This window comes from Dunckerocampus dactyliophorus, chromosome 4 (genome assembly GCF_027744805.1).
Source record: "Dunckerocampus dactyliophorus isolate RoL2022-P2 chromosome 4, RoL_Ddac_1.1, whole genome shotgun sequence".
NCBI lineage: Eukaryota > Metazoa > Chordata > Actinopteri > Syngnathiformes > Syngnathidae > Dunckerocampus > Dunckerocampus dactyliophorus.
In genome coordinates, this window is record NC_072822.1 from 123,376 (window position 1) to 147,500 (window position 24,125).

At 43.5% G+C, this 24,125-nt stretch overlaps 2 protein-coding genes across 4 annotated transcripts; both read right to left on the minus strand.

Moving 5' to 3' along the window:
* Positions 1-61: 61 nt before the first annotated feature.
* Positions 62-12,559, minus strand: phf19 (PHD finger protein 19). Of its 3 annotated transcripts, XM_054772891.1 has the most exons (16): positions 12,413-12,559; positions 11,822-11,992; positions 11,606-11,687; positions 11,435-11,539; positions 11,246-11,337; positions 10,993-11,141; positions 10,757-10,852; positions 10,502-10,691; positions 10,359-10,426; positions 10,079-10,225; positions 9,932-9,992; positions 1,640-1,725; positions 1,474-1,557; positions 598-1,402; positions 367-503; positions 151-282 (listed from the first exon to the last, which is right to left on the minus strand). In XM_054772891.1, the coding sequence occupies exons 2-14, from the start codon at positions 11,990-11,992 to the stop codon at positions 1,345-1,347; spliced, it is 1,389 nt and encodes a 462-aa protein (XP_054628866.1). In that variant the 5' UTR covers positions 12,413-12,559; the 3' UTR covers positions 151-282; positions 367-503; positions 598-1,344. The 3 variants fall into 3 exon arrangements, with proteins under 3 accessions (XP_054628867.1, XP_054628866.1, XP_054628865.1); XM_054772890.1 differs by having other exon boundaries at positions 367-1,402; XM_054772892.1 differs by lacking the exons at positions 367-503; positions 598-1,402; positions 1,474-1,557; positions 1,640-1,725 and having other exon boundaries at positions 62-282.
* Positions 12,560-12,648: 89 nt separating this feature from the next.
* On the minus strand, positions 12,649-22,436 carry LOC129179536 (fibrinogen C domain-containing protein 1-like). The gene is made up of 9 exons (XM_054772889.1): positions 22,231-22,436; positions 20,395-20,473; positions 19,847-19,959; positions 19,316-19,682; positions 19,128-19,245; positions 18,911-19,047; positions 14,145-14,241; positions 13,809-13,988; positions 12,649-13,733 (listed from the first exon to the last, which is right to left on the minus strand). The coding sequence occupies exons 1-9, from the start codon at positions 22,317-22,319 to the stop codon at positions 13,468-13,470; spliced, it is 1,446 nt and encodes a 481-aa protein (XP_054628864.1). The 5' UTR covers positions 22,320-22,436; the 3' UTR covers positions 12,649-13,467.
* Positions 22,437-24,125: the final 1,689 nt, after the last annotated feature.

Sequence of the window (24,125 nt, forward strand, 5' to 3'; positions counted from 1 at the left end):
TACTGGACCGCCCCCTCAGCAGTGATGCGGCGAGCCAGCACCTGATACCGCTCACCACTGATCAGTCTGCACGAGGCGCTGGAATATGACGAGATGGAGGATTGCAGGTGGGAGGAGTCAGGAGGGTCTTGCAAGAAGGGGGAGGCGTCGACGGGATATCGGGTGTCATCCCTGGTTCCAGAAGGCTCTTCCTCTTCAAGATCCTCCCTTGCCTCATTGTGATTGGTCCACTGGTTGTTGGCATTGCCAGGCAACTTCCTCTTCCTGCTGCCCGCCTTTGGCCTGAGGACACAGGGTTCAGAGATCAGGGTTGATAAGTACACCTTTTTATTCATGACCAACAGCAAGTGCGAGAGCTACTCCTACCACTTCATAAAGAAAAGCATAAAAAGGAAGGCAAATAATCCTCCAAGCCCGATGAGGCCATCAGGACCACATCATCTGCAAATAGAGACCAGATCCTAAGGCCCCGGAACTGGACTCCCTCGACGCCTTGGCTGGGCCTAGAAATTGTGTCCATGAAAATGATGAACAGAACGGGTAACACAGGGCAGCCTTGGCAGAGGCCAATGTTCACCGGAAACAGGCTGGACTTACTGCTGGCAATGCCAACCAGGCTCCTGCTCCGGTTCTACAAGGACCCAATGGCATGTAGTAGCACCACCCATCCCGTACTCCCAAGCACCCCCCCACAGGGACACCGTCGAATGCCTTTTCCAAGTCGACAAAGTACATGTAGACCGGTTGGGCAAACTCCCACACCACTCCAGTACCCTTGGAAGGGTGTAGAGCCGGGATGAAAACCACATTGCACTTCCTGTAGCCAAGAGTCGACTAAAGGTCATACCCTTCTCTCCAGCACCCTGGAATAGACTTTCCCAGGAAGGCTGAGGAGTGTGTCCCCTCTGTAGTTGGAAAACACCCTCCGGTCACTCTTCTTGAAAAGGGGGACCACCACCCTGGTCTGCCAATCCAGAGGTACTGTTCCCGACTTCCACGCCATGTTGAAGAGACGCGTCTGCCAAGACAGTCCCTCAACATCCAGAGCCATGAGGAATTCAGGGCAAACTCATCCATCCCCTAGAGCTTTGCCACTGGGGAGAGTTTTTATTACCAAGTTACCTCAGCCACGGTGATGAAACTGTCTGCATTTGTGTCCTTGGACTTTGCTTCTTCTATGGAAGGTATGTCAGTGGGATTGAGAAGGGCCTCAAAGTATTCCTTCCACCGTCCACTATATCCCCACTGTAGCCATTGTGGACCAGGCACTGCTTCCCCTTTCTGAGGCGTCGGACAGTTTGACAGAACCTCTTCAAGGCCGACCGAAAGTCGTGCCCCATGGCCTCACCGAATTCCTCCCACACCCGGGTTTTTGCCTCGACCACCACACACACACACGTCCCTAAACAGTTTGGGGTAGGTTGGTGCCTTGCTTAAGAACACAATATCATGTGACAAACAGAAGAATTGTACCTGGCTGGCTGGTAGGAGTTACTGGTGGTAACGGAACCAGATGTGGAAACATCTGTGGATTCCTGATCAACACTCAACGTCCCACTGAAAGATGACATTACCATATGTCATATAAATTACCAATGCACTGTGTGTGTGTGTGTGTGCATGTGCGTGTGTGTGTGACCTCCTGAGCTTGTGAAGTTCATCCAGGGTGAAGTCAAAGATGTTGGCCATGTGGTGTTGACACATCCAACTGCAAGTCAGCTCATTCTATACACACGCACACATGTGAAATTGCTAAGTACAGTAAATGCATGTACAATACGTCAATATAATACAATTTCAGGGGTATAAGTCGCTGCTTTTTTCTCATGCATTTTACACTGCAGCTTATACAGTGATGCAGCTAATTTGTGGTCACATTCTGGTCTCACAACATCTTGTGTGCTTCGGAGCGGTCTGCTTTGTGCTTTGTGTTTGTGCCATCATCATTAGTGATGTGCGGGGCCACCGATTCCTTTTCCAAATCCATACGGAGTCAAATTCAGGCTGTTACCAGCGATACTTATACTTTGTGCAAATGCACCTAACGCGTCGGGTAAATGTACAAAAGTAGTATACAGTGTTCCCTCGCTACATTGCGGTTCACCTTTCGTGGATTTGCAGACTTTTTTAAGTGCAATTTTCAAGATTCAAGAGATTCAAGAGAGTTTTATTGTCATGTGCATGGTAAAACAGCAGTTATACTATGCAATGAAAATCTTATTCTGTTCATTCTCCCAAGAAAAGAAAGAAAACACAAGAAAGAATAAGAACATAAGAAACATAAACATATATACCAATAAATTAAGCAACAACAACAGAAGCGACATTAATACAAATAAATAAATAAATAAATAATAAAGTGCTATGAGTGTGTGCGTGTGTTCCGTGCGGTGTGTGTGAGTGCTTCATTGAGAAGCCTGATGGCCTGTGGGTAAAAGCTGTTTGCCAGCCTTGTGGTCCTGGACTTCAAACTCCTGTAGCGTCTGCCTGACGGTAGGAGTGTGAATAATGAGTGTTGTGGATGTGTGCTGTCCTTGATGAAGTTGTGTGTTCTTCGTAGGACTCTAGTTTTATAAATGTCTTGCAGTGAGGGGAGGGCTGCCCCAACAATGTTCTGTGAGGTCTTGATCACCCGCTGGAGTGCCTTCCTATCACGTGTTGTACAGTTACCGTACCAAACAGTGATGGAGGCGGTAAGGACACTTTTCATAGTGCATCTGTAGAAGCAACTCAGGATTGTGGTGGACATGCCAAATTTCCTCAGTCTTCTCAGGAAGTACAGTCTCCTTTGGGACTTCTTCATAATTTGTTGGGTGTTGTGAGACCAGGTGAGGTCCTCGCTGATGTGTGTGCCAAGGAACTTGAAGGTTTTCACCCTCTCCACCTCAGTCTCATCAATAAACAGGGGTCTATGCGGCTCCTTTTCCCTTGTTCTTCAGTTTGTACATTTTTTGAACAGCGTATGAACGTGCATTGTGTTGCGCGTCCTTGTGGTGTATTAGAATGATCTATGGGTGGTCTGTTGTACGTGTGTGTTATTGTGTTTACTACTGCTACCAGTAGAGGGTGTTGTGTACTCATGCGAGAGTTCCACCTGGTCTCAGTATGTTTACATGCTCATACCAGCATATTAGGAACCCACAGTAGACAAATATAGAACCACAATAGTCCTTATTGGCTAAGGGAGAACCCGCCCATTGTGTTCTGCATCCCGATTGTCAATCAACCTCCTTCCTGCTGGTTCCTGTTGTGGTCAATAGTCACTAGCAAACTAGCTAACTGCCAATAAACACTAGAAGAAGAAGAAGAAGCTAACCGGCTAAATGAATCTTGGGTTCAAGGAGTAGGACGAGGAGGACCACAGCTAGAGCAATATGTTTTAACAAGGATATAAAAACGCAACAGCTGGATGGCGCCAGGACGAGGCACGGTCACAGGAGTGAAATACGCGTGAGTCACTTGATCATTTCTTGTGTCCAACCTAGTAGGTTGATCATTTCAATTCAAATGAAGGTTTGAACTTTTCTGAGTGTTTAAACAAGACATAAATGTGGGAAAATATCTGAAAAATGTGTGTAAAGTGTATATAGCCTTAAAACATATATAATCATTGTAAACAAATCAAGTTGGCTACTTTGCGGAGTTCACTTTTTGTGGGCAATTTTGGGTACCCATCTCCACCATTAACGAGGGAACACTGTATTTTAAATCATAGCACAGCTCATCAACTAAAGACATTGGTAATTCATTTATTTTAAACAACTGCATAACATTTAGACAATCTTTTAGACCAAACTATTCAATCTACACTCAACAAAAATATAAACACAACACTTTTGTTTTTGCTCCAATTTTTGATGAGATGAACTCAAAGATGTCAAACGTGTTCCACATTCACAATATCAGCATTTCTCTCAAATATTGTTGACAAATCTGTCTAAATGTGAGATAGTGAGCACTTCTCCTTTGCTGAGATCATCGATCCCACCTGACAGATTAGTGCACAGGTGGGCCTTAGACTGCCCACAATAAAAGGCCACTCTGAAATGGCGGAGCAAAAACAAAAGTGTTGCGTTTGCATTTTTGTTGAGTGTATATATAAACAACATCTGTAAAGTCCCGAAACACCTAAAGCTAGTATTATTTGCAGACGATACAATCGCATTATGTTCTGGACACAGCACACTAGAGCTACAGTAGTACAACAAATCACAGATGAACTAACTCTACTAAAAAGATGGTTTGATAAACACAGACTATCCCTGAACCTAAGTAAAACTAAAGTAATGCTATTTGGTAAGTGCAAAAAGGAAGCGTATCAGCAAATACAAATTGATGGTGTAGACATTGACAGGGTGAACCAAAATACATTTCTCAGGGTTATAATAGACGAAAAGATGAACTGGAAATCTCACATTCAAAGTTTACAACATAAAGTGGCAAGAAACACCTCACTGAATAAAGCAAAACTCTACTGTTGACTGATATCAGCATATCTAACTTATTGTGTGGAGTTATGGGTAATAACTACAAAAGTGCACTTCACTCACTAACTGTGCTACAAAAAGGTCACTTAGGATCATCCATAATGCTGCTTACAGAGAACACACAAACTCTTTATTTATAAAATCACAATTATTAACATTTGTGGATGTAGTAAACTTTCAGACGGCTAAAATGATGCACAAAGCAAACAATAACCTTCTACCCAAAAACATAAAACAATTCTTATCAACAAGAGAGGAGAAATATGATCTTAGGGGAAAATGTAATCTAAAACACGGACAACACTGAAAACTTTCAGCATTTCTGTATGTGGAATCAAGTTGTGGAACGGATTGAGTAAGGAACTCAAACAATGCACAACGAGTCATTTGAAGAAAAAGTACAAGCAGTTGATGTTCACAAAATACAAAGAAGAAGAGACCTGAACTACTGTGTACATGCAATACTACAGTATATTTAACCACTACTACACTGACTACTAACTCTTCACTGTGGAGAGTACATGGTCTGTACTCACTCATCATCAACCAACCATTCTGTCAACCATGTTATCAGTTATTATCATGAAGTCTGTAGCTTTCTTTCAGTAAGTATAAACCTTGGCTATGATTGCACTACATTGTCATGTAGCTTACAAAGTACACTTGGAAGAACAAGAGGTGAATAATTGTATTGCAACTGATGAGGGGTAGGATTAAATAAGATTTGCTTCTTCCTACTCCTTTTTGGACATGCAAAATTGTGAATTGTACTATGTGATGTGCTACAGTTTGACTCATATGCATGTTCAGGATGAATGAAACCATGAATCTTGTAACATCTTTCTGTGTAGTATATACAGTCAAACTTGTCTATAGCGGCCACTAGAGGGAATCTGCAAAAGTGGCCGCTATAGACAGGTGGCCTCTATAGACAGGTTGGCGTCCAGTTTGAATGTTGACCAGTAGAGGAAAAAAAAAGGAAAAAAAAGGGGGGGGGGAAATTAATAATAATGTTGACCAGTAGAGGGCACTGCGGATTGCGGATAAAAGTTGTACAGCACTACTAGGCTTGTTATTATCATGGTTCATGGTTTTAATCCTGAACATGCATGAGTCAAACAGTAGCACATCACATAGTACAATTCACAATTTTGCATGTCCAAAAAGGAGTAGGAAGAAGCAAAGCTTATTTAATCCTACCCCTCATCAGTTTCACATCAGTTGCAATACATTTATTCACCTCTTGTTCTTCCAAGTGTACTTTGTAGGTCTACATGACCATGTAGTGCAATCATAGCCAAGGTTTTTACTTACTAAAAGGAAGCTAGAGGCTTAATAATAACTGATAGAATATATCCACGACCCACAGAACAAAGCTGTGCTAGTAATGTCTTACGCTTGTTTTTTATATTTTACTTTTTATACGGCAGTGTCATTACAGCTTTAGTTCATCAGGAAGTGACGGTGGGCGTCCCGAGCAGGAGAGCTAGGCTCAGTGCTAGCTGTGAGTTTCGAGAGAGTTGGGAAGTGGGTTTATGTTGGCGTGGATGTAAAGTCCTGCAGTGTTCTCCGCTGTTAATAAAGCCATTAAAGTGCATCGGCGACGTGAGTCCCTCCTTCCCCACAACAAGCGGCATTACAGTATTGACCAGTGCACACCAGGAAATAAACTGTGTCATTTCTTACAGGCATTGGCTGGACAGCTATGTAGTGGAGCTTGTTTAACCTTTGCCCTTTGCCTTGTGGGCAAGCAGGAAGGAGAGACGATGCTGAGAGATGTGTGTGTGTTCTGAGCTGCTGTCTGGTTGCCGCGTTCAATAAATAAAGTTGGCAGAAGCAACAGGAGAAGTTTCCTTCTTTGCTTCGGAGCTGAATAACACTGACAAGTTAACAGACTAGTAGCGAACAGAAAAGAAGACGGCTTTGTTTGTGTCGAATACAGAAGATGAGGACTTTGATAGATTTGCGGATGAGGATTGATCAAAAATAACGTGAGTACATTCTAAAATACTTCAGTTAAGTACAACCGAACTCAGTTTTGCTCCCGCTGCCGCATGCATGCTAGCGTATGTTTTTTTTTATTATTGTAGCGTCCCTGGGAGCACGTCCTGTTCCCAGCCTACTTTGCGGTAATGTTTTGGTGCAAATGCTCTTAAAGTTACACGTTTGACCAGGAAATAGCAAGCTCAAAAGAAGACGGCTTTTTTATGTGGAACAACTGACAGTTTGTGTGGATCTTGTGAATGATTGTGACTGAGCTAGGACTCAGTAATTAAAGTCTACACACGACGGCTTCATTGATTGAAAAACGAAACTTTTTCGTGCATGAAGCTTCTACCTGAGTCGGTAATTTGGCCACTATATGCAGTCATATATTGACCAAGGGAGACAAAATGGGTGGCCGCTGGCCGCGTTGGACAGGTGACTGCTATACACAGGGTCTATAACATGTAAATTTGCTGCGGGGGATTTTTCAATGGCTGCTATAGGCAGGTGGCCGTTCTATAAAGGTGTATATATACATACATATATATATACAGTCAAACCTGTCTTAGCGGCTGTCTTAGCGACTGTGTATATATATATATATATATATATATATATATATATATATATATATATATATACGTACATACACACATATATATATACAGTCAAACCTGTCTTAGCAGCCACCTTTATAGAACGGCCACCTGCCTATAGCAGCCATTGAAAAATCCCCCGCAGCAAATTTACATGTTATAGACCCTGTGTATAGCAGTCACCTGTCCAACGCGGCCAGCGGCCACCCATTTTTTCTCCCTTGGTCAATATCTGACCGCATATAGCCGCCAAATTACCAACTCAAGTAGAAGCTTCATGCACGAAAAAGTTTTGTTTTTCAATCAATGAAGCCGTCGTGTGTAGACTTTAATTACTGAGTCCTAGCTCAGTCACAATCATTCACAAGATCCACACAAACTGTCAGTTGTTCCACATAAAAAAGCCTTCTTCTTTTAAGCTTGCTATTTCCTGGTCAAACATGTAACTTTAAGAGCATTTGCACCAAAACATTACCGCAAAGTAGGCTGGGAACAGGACGTGCTCCCAGCGACGCTACAATAAAAAAAAAACATATGCTAGCATGCATGTGGCAGCGGGAGCAAAACTGAGTTCGGTTGTACTTAACTGAAGTATTTTATCAGTTATCAGTTATTATTAAGCCTCTAGCTTCCTTTTAGTAAGTAAAAACCTTGGCAATGATTGCACTACATTGTCATGTAGACCTACAAAGTACACTTGGAAGAACAAGAGGTGAATAAATGTATTGCAACTGATGTGAAACTGATGAGGGGTAGGATTAAATAAGCTTTGCTTCTTCCTACTCCTTTTTGGACATGCAAAATTGTGAATTGTACTATGTGATGTGCTACTGTTTGACACATGCATGTTCAGGATTAAAACCATGAACCATGATAATAACAAGCCTAGTAGTGCTGTACAACTTTTATCAGCAGTCCGCAGTGCCCTCTACTGGTCAACATTATTATTATTATTTTTTTCCCTTTTTTTTTCTTCTTTTTTTTCCTCTACTGGTCAACATTCAAGCTGGACGCCAACCTGTCTATAGGGGCCACCTGTCTATAGCGGCCACTTTTGCAGACTCCCTCTAGTGGCCGCTATAGACAAGTTTGACTGTGTATATATACACAGACCCTTTCCAAAAAATTAGAATGTCATGGAAAAGTTGTTTAATTTCCATAATTCCATTCAAAAAGTTAAACTTTCATAGATTATAGATTCAGGGCCCACAATTTAAACAATTTCAAGTGTTTATTTGTTTATTTTTACATAATTTGGGTTTCCAGCTCATAAAACCCACGAAAAAAAACAGGAATTCAAAAAATTTGAATACTGTGAAGAAATCACCATTTACTTCTCAGTTTTTGCAGGAAAAAAAGAAAGAAATTAGGATCACATCAAATCAATCAAAATATGGTACTTTCAAAACGATATGTCAATCTTCAATACTTGGTTGGGAATCCCTTTGCCTTAATCACTGCCTCGATGCGACGTGGTATTGAAGCAATCAGCCTGTGGCATTGCCTGGGAGTTTTGGAAGCCCAGATTTCCTTGATGCTTGCTGCCAGCTCTTCTTTGTTGTTGGGTCTGGTGCCCCTCATTTTCCTCTTGAGAATACCCCATAGATTCTCAATGGGGTTTAGGTCCGGTGAGTTGGCTGGCCAGTCAAGCACTGTGATGGCATGGGCATCAAACCAGGTTTTGGTGCTTCTGGCGGTATGGGCAGGGGCCAGGTCCTGCTGGAAGATGAAATCTGCATCTCCATACAGATCCTCAGCAGAAGGAATCATGAAGTCCTCTAAAACATTCTGGTAGACTGTTGCGGTGACCTTGGATTTAAGAAAGCAGAGTTTACCAACACCTGCACCGGACATTGCACCCCAAATCATGACGGACTGTGGATATTTCACACTGGACCTCAGGCAGCTTGGGTTCTGTTCCTCACCCGTCTTCCTCCAATCCAAACCCTTGGACCTTGATTCCCAAATGAAAGGCACACTTTACTTTCATCGGAAAAGAGGACTTTGGACCACTGGCCAACAGTCCAGTCCTTCTTCTCCTTGACCCAGTGGAGACGCTTCCTACGTTGGCTCAAGTTCAGAAGTGGCTTGATCCGAGAAACCCGACACATTGTAGCCCATCTCCCGGATGCGTCTGAATGTGGTGGTTTTTGAAGCTGTGACTCCCGCCTCATTCCACTCTTTCTGGATCTCTGCCAGATTCTTGAATCTTCCCTGTTTGATAATCCGCTGAAGCCCAAGGTCATCTCTTTTGCTGGTGCATCTTCTCCTGCCACATTTTGCCCTTCCTCTAGACTTTCCATTGATATGCTTGGACACAGCACTCTGTGAACAACCAGCCTCCTTAGCTAAGAACTTTTGTGGCTTACCCATCCTATGGAGGGTATCAATGATGGTCTTCTGGCCAGTTGTCATGTCTGCAGTCTTCCCCATATTGAACCCAACTGAGACAATTGAACCAAACTGAAGCAATTTAATGACACCTGGGGAAGCCTGTGCAGGTGATTTGAGTTTAGTAGATGATTAATGTGTGACACTCAGTTTAAGACATTCATGCCCTGCAAAATTTGGGCTGATTTCTTCACAGTATTCTAATTTTTTGAATTCCTGTTTTCGTGGGTTTAATGAGCTGGAAGCCCAAATTATGTAAAAATAAACAAATAAATACTTGACATAGTTTAAATTGTGGGCCCTGAATCTATAATCTATGAAAGTTTAACTTTTTGAATGGAATTATGGAAATTAAACAACTTTTCCATGACATTGAAATTTTTTTGGAAAGGGTCTGTGTATAAAAATGTTCATCCCTTACTTATATATATTTCATTATATTCATCCCATGAGGGTAAATGATGTACTTACATTGGGGATGGCGTCTTCCAACAACCACTTGGACTTCCTCTTCCTCCTCTCTGATGAAGCACTGCACGCACGCACACACAAGACAATGAAACAATTGAATTCATTTGCACAAAATGACTAAAGCGACAACCAGCTGGAATGTTGTACCTCATCCTGCCAACACCCTTCTTACAGCCCCGCCCGCCTTCATAGTGAGCACGCTCAGGGAATAGTTTAGAGGAAGGCGTGGGGGGAACACGCGTCCTCAGACGAAAGATGCATTTCCTCTTCTTGATCTCCTTTCCGCACAGAAACCTGAGCACATGCACACACAAGATCAGCACACACACACACACACACACACACACACACACACACACACACACACACACACACACACACACACACACACACACACACACACACACACACACACACACACACTTACTTGCTCTTGTATTTGTTGAGGGCATCCAGCAGGTGCTGCCCCCTGTCTGGTGGAGGAGTGTTTCCCAACTAAACAAGGCATCAGACAATGAAGGCGTGACAAGACGTTCCCAATCACTCCAGCTCTGCTTCCATACTTGCTACCTTTCCCAGTTGCAAATGATCCCAGTTGGAAGACACAAAGGCCAGGATTTCATCAAGTTCAAAGTACTTCTTCTTGCTGCTAAGTGACAGGTTGTACAGAACCAGGTGGACCACGTCCACCCAGCGAAGAGCTAAACGCCGGACGTACTCCGATCCTTTGTTGCAGATGGAACACAGGAAGAAGTAGAACCTGAACAGGACATACGTGTCATCACTCAGCCAAGAGAGAAGGTCAGCAAGGAGCTGTGATGTCACCTGTCTCCAAACATCATGCTGTCCTGCAGACATTGCGTGCACGCTTCATGGAACCACTGCTGACACTGGAAACACTGAAGCATCTTCAGGTACCACCTACACACACACACACACACACACACACACACACACACACACACACACACACACACACACACACACACACACACACACACACACACACACACAGATTATACAGTGTCTGTGTGCGTGTGTGCGTGTGTAGTTCATCTTACTCTCCCGGTCCTCCACAGTAGCAGTAACACTGTTGCTGATTGGTCCGATGCTGAGAGTCCCAGTCCAGAGCATCAAGGTCGTATGACAGAACCTGCTTCATAGCTACCAGAGCTTTGGCTATAGGCCCTTTCTTCAGAGCGCCCCCTTTCTGTAGGGAAGGGGTACACACAATTAGGGTTATCCTTCTTGCTGAAAAATATCTCAATGAAGGTGTGTGTGTGTGTGTGTGTGTGTGCGTGTGTGTGTGTGTACCCTGACAGCTAGGGCGAAGACACAACGTCTACAAAACCAGGGACTGTCACTGCTGCCCTCTACAGGAGGAACATGGCACTGCTGGTGGAAGCCTGACACGCACACGTGCACACACACAGAGGTGATGTCATCATAGCTGCTGTGGTGGATTGTTTCAAGACTATTTTAATAAGTTTCATCTTTACTCACCTATTCCACACTTTCCACAAATCAGGATTTGGTTGCTTTGACTGGCAGATCTTAGACCCGCCTCCTGACACACTGAGCAACGAGGCTCCTCCCCTGGCACTCCAGCTACAACACCATTGGTCAAAGCATCAAAGCAAGAAGTCAGAACGTCTTGTGGTGTCTGTCTCTCACCATGCTGGATGTCCTTCCACAGGACCCAAAACTTGGAGTTGTCCTCAAACGTGACGAAGCAGCTCTGTCTGGGGAGGCTGACCTGTTCACCAATCAGAGCACAGATTCCACGAGCCTTTTAACTGTTGTTTCATATTTAAAGTTGACTCTGTCGCCATCTTGTGGTTGGAGTGTAAAGACGCTTCCATTCGTGAGACAAGAAAAAGTACACAGTACCCTTAGTATCTTGCCAAGGTAGTAGAGTCCATCCGACCAATGACAGAGAACAAACTGTCCCACACTCAGGCTGTCCTCCTCCACTAACCCACGCCCCCACAGCTCCACTCCACTCAGCAGAGGCGCGTGAGGCTGGAGAACGCAGGAGCTTTCGAACAGGTCCTCGAACATCTCACGAAAAAAGACAAGCGCCACGGCGTCACAATGTGGGAAAATGTCAACAACATCCCTCAGTGTATCAATCCAGTGATCAGTATTGTTACTTTCTAGTTATTGACATCAACTGCATTCGTTGGTGACTTTTTCGCTTCAAGAATACTTTCAACGAGCAAAAATGAAATCTCACATTCGGACTCATCTTGGATGCTGACAACCTCTGCGCATGTGCAGTGCCTCATCCCTCGAACGCACTTACGAGTGGTTAGTTAGTTGGTTAGCTATCTTGATAGTTAGTTAGTGAATGAACTAATAAAGCATAGTCTAAAGTGAGGCGTGACTGCGTCCCAAAGCTGCTGTCTGTCGGCTAGCATTAGCAGGAATGTCTTTATGGCGACAAGAGAATGTTTCCGTCAGAAAAGAAATTAAAGCTACCTTCAGTGTCGGTCGTGGCGCCTTCTTCCTCGTCCTCGCGCACTTCCAGGCGGTGTTAGCCGGGTCTTCTTGGCGCTGTTCGGCGGTGTCACTTCAAACCTCCACCAGCGCCATTTTTTGCCTTTCCCGCCAATCACGCATTGGATTTTCCCTCATTTGCATGTGCGGTCATCGCTGACGTCATTGTGTCTTTTTTCGACGTCAACTTTTTTCATTTCTCGACTTGTATTTAATAAAATGTTTTAAAGCTCCACAGTACAATCCTAAACGGACATTAGCGGCTATTGTGTTTACAATCACCAACATATTCAATATTCATCTGCTTATATGGTTATTGGTACAATAAGAAAAACCTTTTTACACACCATAGCACAATGCCCCCCACCCTCCATGACGATGTACATGCTGTAGCTTGCAAAAGAAATGACATGGCATATTGGCAACCATTGTCTTTCACGTGTAAAATGTACACCCAATTTATAAGCTCAACAAATGACAAAACAATCTGAAATATACTAGAAATACAATCCTGTAAATAAGGGAATGAATAATAACAATAAATGAGAAATAAAGCAATTGAAATGAGCACACAGTGAAGTTACATGGACACAACGCAATAACACTCATATAAACTAATAAAAGCTAAATAAAATAGTGACATACGGTCACATGCAGACATGATGAGACTTGCTTGTTATTATTTGTCGTGATAATTACTTTAATTGCTTTACAACTGAATCAATGTAAGATTTTTTATTTGAAGACTTGCTAGTAATTCATTTGATTTCAGTGATATTGAATGTGAGCTTTTTGGCGCCCCCTGGAGGCCACTGTGCCCTAAGCATCTGCCTATGTTGCCTAATGGGCCAGCTGGCTCTGCAATAACGCTAGTATGTTACGGTAACGAATGCTGGATGAGCTCAAGTGCGTTCTATATTTCATAAGTAAGTCCATGTTATTCTCTCTATCATGACTCCTTCAGCTGGTCTGTGAGAAAAGGAAAGCACGTTGTACTTCCTGTGTGCGTGTGGGGGGGGGTCAAAGGTTAATGAGGTTCATTCATCAGAGCTTTTACGTTTGGGCCGTATCTTCATCTCCGTGAACCTCAGCGAGTACTGCCAGCCCGTCCAACTGGACCACTCCACGCCATCGGCGTAGGAGGTGTGGCCTCCTTTCAGGTACTGCCCGTTCAGGTTGGATGTATGACAGTTGCGGTACCACCAAGCCCCCTGGTAGTACGTAGCACAGTTGTTCTCTGACTGGTCTTGGTCCCGGTCTTTGGTTGTGAACTGCATCCCAGAATGCTTCAGAAGAGAATCACCTGGGCGACACACAAACCTGTCTTTGTTGGTCCTGTACATCTGCTCAGACTATCAGGTCCATGGTTCTGGCCTACCTGCAGTCCCCGAGTACTGGTCCACAGTCAGTGGGTACCCATCCTCTTCAGGGTTAACTGAGTCTCGTCCCACAGAGAATTCAGCATAATGAGCGAAGGCTGTGGTGTTGTCAAAGTCAGCCATGTCGATACGCAACTCGTAACCACCTGACCTCGTCAGAGCGTAGATGCTCTGGAGTCCTGAACACACACACACACACACACACACGCACACACACACACACTCACACTCAACTTGCCAGCAAAAACACCACTTTCTCTTTGTCAAATCGAACCTTCAGAAGTAATCTAGAGTGTGTGTGTGTGCGTGCACGTGTGTGTGCGTGTGTTTCAGACCTAGCCAGTGCTCTCCTGTAGTTTTACCAAAGCCGTCTCGATATGCGTCCCAACCACGAAAGAAATTCACTGAGCCGTCTTCTCTTCTCTGGATCACCTTCACACACACATACACACACACACACACACACACACACATAGGCACACACACACACACACGCAGGTTTAGATGTATTATTATTGCAGGTTTAGGTGTATTATTATTGCAGGTTTACATGTATTATTATTGCAGGTTTAGATGTATTATTATTGCAGGTTTACATGTATTATTATTGCAGGTTTAGGTGTATTATTATTGCAGGTTTAGATATATTATTATTGCAGGTTTAGATGTACTGTATTATTATTGCAGGTTTAGATGTATTATTATTGCAGGTTTACATGTATTATTATTGCAGGTTTAGATATATTATTATTGCAGGTTTACATGTATTATTATTGCAGGTTTAGATGTATTATTATTGCAGGTTTAGGTGTATTATTAATGCAGGTTTACGTGTATTATTATTGCAGGTTTACATGTATTATTATTGCAGGTTTAGATGTATTATTATTGCAGGTTTAGATGTATTATTATTGCAGGTTTAGGTGTATTATTATTGCAGGTTTAGATGTATTATTATTGCAGGTTTAGGTGTATTATTAATGCAGGTTTACGTGTATTATTATTGCAGGTTTAGATGTATTATTATTGCAGGTTTAGGTGTATTATTATTGCAGGTTTACATGTATTATTATTGCAGGTTTACATGTATTATTATTGCAGGTTTAGATGTATTATTATTGCAGGTTTACATGTATTATTATTGCAGGTTTACATGTATTATTATTGCAGGTTTAGGTGTATTATTAATTTAGGTTTACGTGTATTATTATTGCAGGTTTAGATGTATTATTATTGCAGGTTTAGGTGTATTATTATTGCAGGTTTAGGTGTATTATTATTGCAGGTTTAGATGTATTATTATTGCAGGTTTAGATGTATTATTATTGCAGGTTTATGTGTATTATTATTGCAGGTTTACGTGTATTATTATTGCAGGTTTAGATGTATTATTATTGCAGGTTTACGTGTATTATTATTGCAAGTTTAGATGTATTATTATTGCAGGTTTAGATGTATTATTATTGCAGGTTTAGGTGTATTATTATTGCAGGTTTACGTGTATTATTATTGCAGGTTTAGGTGTATTATTAATGTAGGTTTACGTGTATTATTATTGCAGGTTTAGATGTATTATTATTGCAGGTTTAGATGTATTATTATTGCAGGTTTAGGTGTATTATTATTGCAGGTTTAGATGTATTATTATTGCAGGTTTAGGTGTATTATTATTGCAGGTTTAGGTGTATTATTATTGCAGGTTTAGATGTATTATTATTGCAGGTTTATGTGTATTATTATTGCAGGTTTACGTGTATTATTATTGCAGGTTTAGATGTATTATTATTGCAGGTTTAGATGTATTATTATTGCAGGTTTACGTGTATTATTATTGCAAGTTTAGATGTATTATTATTGCAGGTTTAGATGTATTATTATTGCAGGTTTAGGTGTATTATTATTGCAGGTTTACGTGTATTATTATTACAGGTTTAGGTGTATTATTATTGCAAGTTTAGATGTATTATTATTGCAGGTTTAGATGTATTATTATTGCAGGTTTACGTGTATTATTATTACAGGTTTAGATGTATTATTATTGCAGGTTTAGATGTATTATTATTACAGGTTTAGGTGTATTATTATTATTATGGGATTAGATAGTAGTAGCTCACTCATGATAAGGATTTAATGAACTGGTGGCTCACTATCTGTTTTCACCGGGTCTTTGGTTGGGCAAAAAAATATATGAAAATAATATTGTGCTTTTATTCTGAAGGACATGTTTTGATGCAGCAGTTTGTGGTTTATTAATTGTCCTTTGCACGATGCTGTCATAGAAGACAACAGGGTTTGTTATGAGTCTAATTAGATTAATTAGATGAGTTGGATTAGAGAGCGGGGGAAGATGCCGGACAGACCCGGGAGACCCAAACGTGTAGTGAGGGTGTGCTGGGAACGTTTGTCAGAATCTCCTGTTCGTCGAGTCTTCAGCTCTCACCTCCAGCAGAGCTTCGCCTGCATCCCGGGGGAGGACAAGGATATTGGGTCTGAATGGGCTCTATTCCATACCTCCATTGCTGAGGCAGTCGATCGGAGCTGCGGCCGCAAGGTGGTCGGTGCCAGTCGTGGCAGCAAGCCCCGAACCCAATGGTGCATACCAGAGGTCAGGGCTGCCATCAAACTGAAGAAGGAGTACTATCGAGGATGGATGGCTTGTGGGACTCCTGATGCAGCTGCTAGGTACCGACAGTCCAAGCGGCAGGCGGCTTCAGCGGTGGTCGAGGTAAAAACCCGGGTGTGGGAGGAATTCAGTGAGGCCATGGAACACGACTTTTGGTCGGCCTCGAAGAGGTTCTGGCAAACCGTCCGGCGTCTCAGAAAGGGAAAGCAGTGCCCAGTCCACACTGTTTACAGTGGGGACGGTCGCCTGCTAACATCGACTGAGGATATAGTTGGATGGTGGAAGGAATACTTTGAGGCCCTTCTCAATCCCACAGACATACCTTCCATAGAGGAAGCAGAGGCTGAGGACACAAACGCGGACAGTTCCATCACCGTGGCTGAGGTATCTGGGTTAGTCAAAACGCTCCCCTGTGGCAAAGCTCCGCGGGTGGACGAGTTTTGCCCTGAATTCCTCAAGGCTCTGGATGTTGAGGGACTGTCTTGGCTGACACGTCTCTTAAACATTGCGAGGAAGTCGCGAACAGTACCTCTGGACTGGCAGACTGGGGTGATGGTCCCCCTTTTTAGGAAGGGTGACCGGAGGGTGTGTTCCAACTATAGGGGTATCACACTCCTCAGCCTCCCTGGGAAAGTCTATTCCAGGGTACTGGAGAGAAAGGTACGGCCATTAATCGAACCTTGGCTACAGGAGGTGCAGTGTGGTTTTCGTCCTGGTCGCGGAACACTGGACCAGCTCCACACCCTTGCAAGGGTACTGGAGGGTACTTGGGAGTTTGCCCAACCAGTCTACATGTGCTTTCGCGACCTGGAAAAGGCATTTGACCGTGTCCCTCGCGGTGTCCTGTGGGGGGTGCTCCGGGAGTATGGGATTGGTGGCGCGCTACTACGTGCCATTCAGTCCTTGTACAATCGGAGCAGGAGCCTGGTTGGCATTGCCAGCAGAAAGTCAAGCCTGTTTCCGGTGAACGTTGGTCTCCCCCAAGGCTGCCCTTTGTCACCGATTCTGTTCATAATTTTCATGGACAGAATTTCGAGGCGCAGCCAAGGTGTCGAGGGAGTCCAGTTTGGGGGCCTTAGGATCTCATCTCTGCTATTTGCGGACGATGTGGTCCTGATGGCCTCATCGGGCTGTGACCTGCAGTGTTTACTGGGACGGTTTGCATCTGTGTGTGAAGCTTCTGGGATGAGACTCAGCACCTCCAAATCTGAGGCCATGGTCCTCAGTCGGAAAAGGGTGGATTGCTCCCTCCAAGTTGGGAATGAGGTCCTGCCCAGGTGGAGGAGTTAAAGTATGTCGGGGTCTTGTTCTCGAGTGAGGGAAGGTTGGAGCGTGAGGTCGATCGGCGGATCGGCGCAGTGTCTGCAGTAATGTATGTATGTGATGTTTATTAATGTTTACAGTGTATGTATGTATGTGATGTTTATTAATGTTTACAGTATATGTATGTGATGTTTATTAATGTTTATAATGTATGTATGTGATGTTTATTAATGTTTACAGTGTATGTATGTGATGTTTATTCATGTTTACAGTGTATGTATGTGATATTTATTAATGTTTATAATGTATGTATGTGATGTTTATTCATGTTTATAATGTATGTATGTGATGTTTATTAATGTTTACAGTGTATGTATGTGATGTTTATGCATGTTTATAATGTATGTATGTGATGTTTATTAATGTTTACAGTGTATGTATGTGATGTTTATTCATGTTTATAATGTATGTATGTGATGTTTATTAATGTTTACAGTGTATGTATGTGATGTTTATTCATGTTTATAATGTATGTACTGTATGTCCATCCATCCATCCATTTTCTATACCGTTTCATCCTCATTAGGGTCACGGGGGCATGCTGGAGCCTATCCCAGCTGACTTTGGGCGACAAGCGGAGTACATCCTGGACTGGTCGCCAGCCAATCGCAGGGCACATATAGACAAACAACCATTCACACTCACATTCATACCTATGGACAATTTAGAGTCGCCAATTAAACTCACCTGCATGTTTTTGGGAATGTGGGAGGAAGCCGGTGTACCCGCAGAAAACCCACGCACGCACAGGGAGAACTCCACACAGAAATGCCCAAAGGAGAACCGAACCAGGTCTTCCCGATCTCCAGGCTGTTCCTGTATTGGCCAACGTGCTAACCACTAAACTGTATGTGATGTTTATTAATGTTTATAATGTATGTACTGTATGTGATGTTTATTAATGTTTTGGTGGAATGTGTGTATGTATGTTACTACTGTTTGGAATGTGGAATGTGAATCTAACTTGTGAATTCATTCTCATGTTTGGCGGTGTTCCAAGCGCGCTGGTAAGAAGGCTAATGCTAGTCGCTAGCGTGTATAAGCTATGTTCACTGTAGCTAGTGCGTTAGTTAGTGTTGCAATGATGATTATTAGTAGTTGAGGCCCACCAATGTAAACAGTGGTATGAGTGCGTGTAGGTGCACGTGCACGTACGGTCCAGCCTCCTCCGTCCGTGCTCATGTCGCAGTAGACCATGAAGCCGTCGGGTTTGTGGACAGGAAAGATGGAATAAACGCCATCTTGGGAATTTCCTGCCGCCAAGATGTCGCCACAATCTCTGGGCGTGAGAGCTGAGGGGAACAATCATGGACAACCGTCCTTGTTATCTGGACCAATCAGAAAGCATCTCTGTAGACATGGAAGCAAATACCGTAGTCTTTGTCTCTGTGGAGTCTGCTCAGACTCTGCATCTCCCTCTGCAGGCTGAAGAGAGAATCACTGAAGCTGGACGTTAGCTTGAGCACACCCGAGTGCTCGTCTGACAGCACCTGCGCAGGTAGCCTTGCTTTCAGTTTCATGTATAATTATCTTATTTCGTCCATGTGAGTCCACCTTCACCTGAACGATGCGGTTCTGCTCGCTCTGCAGTCTGTCCAGTCGCTGGTCCAAGAGTCCCTGACCTCTTTTCAGCGTCTCCGCTTCTAGTCTCAAGTTATGGGCGTGGCCTGTCATCACCTTCAGCTCCTCGGTCAGTTTGTGGACGAGCCCCCTCTCCTGCCAGTCGTCCGCATTGCGCGTGGTCAGCGCTCGGATCAGCGAGCTCTGCAGGGCCTCCCAGCGCTCAAAGTTCTGACTGTTGTCCGGGCAGTTGGGGTCCAGGAAGATGCTGATTGGTTCACCATCTCCGGCACGTGACACCGTCACCAAGGCACCGGAGTCTTTGGGATTGGTGGAAATGACAGGTGACGTGGAGGAGACCCCGTTCCTGTTAGGATCCAATGTTCCATGTTGAAACATGACTCCATATCCAGTACAGTCCACTGGATCTTTACAGTATTCTTATACGAGTATACACAGGATACTCTCTATATACAGTACATACGGTACACTTGTTTATGAAGGCTAGAGAGTCCTTGTGTTAGTGTGTACCTGTTTATGAAGGGCAGAGGGTACTGGTAGACATAGAGGATGGTGACTGTGGCTGTGATGACTGTTACCGTGGCAAACACACTGACGGCCCACAGGAAGAAGCTGCAGCATTTCTGAGTACAAAGACAAGTATACAAGGTATTTCTATGCTCATAGCATCTCTGCTTTTAGTATTAATGACACATTTAGCTCGTTGCCCCGGCATTAGTGGTGTCACGTTGCCATGGCAACAGACGCCACAGATTAGAAGCGCTTTCATCTGAAGATTAACACAAATGAACTCTTTGCTACTGCTTCCTCTTCCTCTTCTTGGTAACTTTGTGCTTCGAGGAGCGTGTCTCATTGACTAACATGGTCCAGGTCCAGGTCCAGGTCCAGGTCCTGCTCCTTCCAAAGACTAGATTAAATATGTTGCTCATGAAGATACTTCATTAGAACTCATTACAAAAACAATTTTCTGTGTCAGCGATGTCATCAGGCACGCTACGTGGGATTGCTATGATATGCTGTGATGTGTGTTTGTTGTGTGGATGGAAAGAAGCTGCTACCTTGTGTTTGTGGGCTCGTTTGCTGTCCAGCTCAGAGCTGCTGTTGTTCATGATGGTCCAGCTGTCGTTCAGCATCATCCTGGCGCCACACAATCCATCCATCAATCCATCAATCAATCAATCCATCCATCCATCCATCCATCCATCCATCCATCCATCCATCCATCCAGCCATCCAGCCATCATCCATCAATCCATCCATCAATCCATCCATCCATCAATCCATCAAACCATCAATCCATCAATCAATCCATCCATCCATCCATCCATCCATCAATCAATCATCCATCCATCAATCCACCCATCAATCTATCAATCCATCCGTCCATCAATCCATCCATCCATCAATCCATCTATCTATCAATCCATCCATCCATCCATCCATCCATCCATCCATCCATCTATCTATCCATCCATCCATCCATCCATCAATCCATCCATCCATCCACCCATCAATCCATCAATCCATCCATCAATCCATCCATCCATCAATCCACCCATCAATCCATCCATTCATCCATCCATCAATCCATCCATCCATCCATCCATCCATCAATCCATCCATCCACCCATCAATCCATCCATCAATCCATCCATCCATCCATCAGTCGACCCATCAATCCATCCATCCATCCATCCCTCCATCCATCCACCCATCCATCCATCAATCCATCAATCCATCCATCAATCCACCCATCAATCCATCAATCCATCAATCCATTCATCCATCCATCCATCCATCCATCCATCCAGCCATCCATCCATCCATCTGTCCATCCAGCCATCCATCCATCCATCCATCAATCCATCCATCAATCCACCCATCAATCCACCCATCAATCCATCAATCCATTCATCCATCCATCCATCCATCCATCCATCCAGCCAGCCATCATCCATCCATCAATCCATCCATCCATCCATCCATCCATCCATCCATCCATCCATCCATCCATCCAGCCATCCAGCCATCTAGCCATCATCCATCCATCAATCCATCCATCAATCCACCCATCAATCCATCAATCCATCAATCCATTCATCCATCCATCCATCCATCCATCCATCCATCCATCCATCCATCCATCCATCCATCCATCCATCCATCCATCCAGCCATCATCCATCCATCAATCCATCCATCAATCCACCCATCAATCCATCAATCCATCAATCCATTCATCCATCCATCCATCCATCCATCCATCCATCCATCCATCCATCCATCCATCCATCCATCCATCCAGCCATCATCCATCCATCAATCCATCCATCCATCCATCCATCTATCCATCAATCCATCCATCAATCCATCCATACATCCATCCATCCATCCATCATTGCATTCCTTTGGGAGTAAGTGAGCAGAACCGAAGCTCACAAGTTCCCGTGTTAGCATGTTTTTCAGTTTATGACAGAAATTCAGGTCAAACTCTTGCAGCGGTTGACGTACATTTCCTGGTTAGCGTCCAACGCAGTAGATCACCAAAGGCTCATTAGTAGCCTGTTAGCAACACGCTGTGAGCATGGAAGTCTAACTAACACGTTACGACACCAGTCTGCTTTTCTTATTGATCCAAATAAATCGCGGAGCCAAAGAAAGTTACGAGCGGCAGCGTCTTCATAAACAAGGTGAGAAACATTACAATTCAAGAAATCATTCCAAGCAAAACACAAAAGTACGAGTTGATCTCACTCCTCACCGCCATCTTTGTCAATAACATGTCTTCACTGAACCTAAAAGTTAATTTCTATTCTTTACTGTAAACGCATGAAAGACTTGAATTAGGTTGATGTAATTTCTTACGGATTAGGGAAGGTTTGGGTTAGAGTCGGACCTTCTGGCGCGGATTGATGATGCTAACCGAGGTTCCGCTGTCTTGAAGCTCAACATGATATTAAAGATAAGAAAAAGTCTGTTTTCCATGGTGACATGAGCCACAGCAGTCAGGCTGGAAAATGTTGCTATCCTTCTAATCCCAATGTTCACTCTGCAGGCACCACGTTCAAACACGCTCAAAGACTCATTGATTCATCAAATATTACGGATCAACTTACCTGGCAGTCTCCAAGATGGCCACAAAACTAAGACCAATCCAATTGAAAAGTGCTTGTCACATCGTCATGGCAACAGAAGGACATAGCAGCTGCTGCCTGGACGAGCAAGAGAGAGAGAGAGATAATCTGATCAGATTGACTTGAGAGTGTGAGATTAACAACAGCAAGATGTCACAGTCAACACTTCATGGCGCCCGCAACCACACTCAATATCATCCTGTCTAATCGTCATCGTCATCATCATTTTTTAAGACAACCACACTCGCTCACCATCATCATGTGTAATAATACAGAAATAGTGAAAATTAATCCAGTAATAGTGTCAATTAATCCAACAATAATGTAAATAAATCCAGTAATAGTGTCAATTAATCCAGTAATAATGTAAATTAATGCAGTAAGTGTAAATGAATCCAACAATAATGTAAATGAATGCAGAAATAATGAAAATTAATCCAGTAATAGTGTCAATTAACCCAACAATAATGTAAATTAATTCAAGATTCAAGATTCAAGAGTTTTATTGTCATATGTGTCATGAGGGAGTGTGCTGCTCTGCTGCCACCTAACGCTTATCTCTGTTACAGCACACTCAGTCATCAGAGATGGAGCAGGCACACCAGTCTCCAATTAACACTGGACTATTTAGACCACGCAGCAACTTCTTCTCCTGCACACCTGATTCCCTCGCCTACCTGTTTGATCTGTACTACTATCATTATCAACACCGCAGGGACAATTCTAGTGGGCCTCAATCAGCAGTACATCTACACCTTAAAGCAACCAATCACTCTTTTGAGGACAGCGAGGTAAAGATTTTGGCCAAAGAAAACAGATGGTTTGAAAGAGGAGTAAAGGAAGCTATTTTTGTCAAAGAACAGAACCCATCATTGAATCGGAATGGTGGTTTGAGGTTTAATTTGGACCCTGTGTTCAGCAGGTTACTGAGACCAAAACCCACAGCTCTTAGTCTTGCAAATGAGGTGGAGCCAGGGCTGAGCCAGAACAATAGATGCTAACGAGCCAGTATCAGAGTCGTTCATACCCAACGACAGGGAGCTACACTTCCCTTTGATCGGAGGTGCTAATAGCAGGAGAGGATTATACCACAACTCCGCCCAGGCTTAGTGTAAGGAACCAATAGGAGGAGGGTGTTGGCACACCAATTCCGCCCACTCTTACTGTATTTAAGGCCTAGGCTACCAGCACTTATTAGTTTGCTGACGAAGCTCTTCGGATGAGAAGCGAAACGTCCAACACCTTCTTCACAGAAGTACAGATGACGTCTCAAGAAGCCTTTCCCTCGTTGGACAAGTCCTGTACGACTGAGAGCCTACACAGACACATAATAAACTAAGAGTTATTTTGAAAATTTTACTAGAACAGAATATTTGGAAAATATGACAAGAAGTAGGTAAAATGAGGAGATTAATATAAATACCTTATTTTCCGGCAGAAGGTGAAAATGATCCCACACAGCAGAAAATTTACGTTTTCCATCGAGGTCCTCCATCTTTGACCGCAATATTCGCCAAGCAATGAACGCGTCAATTACTCAATGCTCGTTTTGCGCTTCCATCCTATTGACAGATTCGCTTCCTTATAAACACAGTTTGGTCACATTGGTCACGTGACTATCTTAAAGCGGTACGCGCACCGACACAGGGTTTGCCCT

Bases quoted from the DNA above. Each gene is read 5' to 3' on its own strand.
- phf19 (XM_054772891.1), bottom strand. From the start codon at position 11,992: ATGTTCGAGGACCTGTTCGAAAGCTCCTGCGTTCTCCAGCCTCACGCG. The intron at 11,142-11,245 runs GTACACACACAC...CCTTCCCTACAG, and splicing joins TCTTCGCCCTAGCTGTCAGG to AAAGGGGGCGCTCTGAAGAA. The intron at 1,726-9,931 runs GTAAGTACATCA...GCGTGTGTATAG, and splicing joins TGGAAGACGCCATCCCCAAT to AATGAGCTGACTTGCAGTTG.
- LOC129179536 (XM_054772889.1), bottom strand. From the start codon at position 22,319: ATGGAAAACAGACTTTTTCTTATCTTTAATATCATGTTGAGCTTCAAG. The intron at 20,474-22,230 runs GTCCGACTCTAA...GTGTGGCGCCAG, and splicing joins TCATCAATCCGCGCCAGAAG to GATGATGCTGAACGACAGCT. The intron at 13,989-14,144 runs GTCTGAAACACA...GTGTGTGTTCAG, and splicing joins TACAGGAGAGCACTGGCTAG to GACTCCAGAGCATCTACGCT.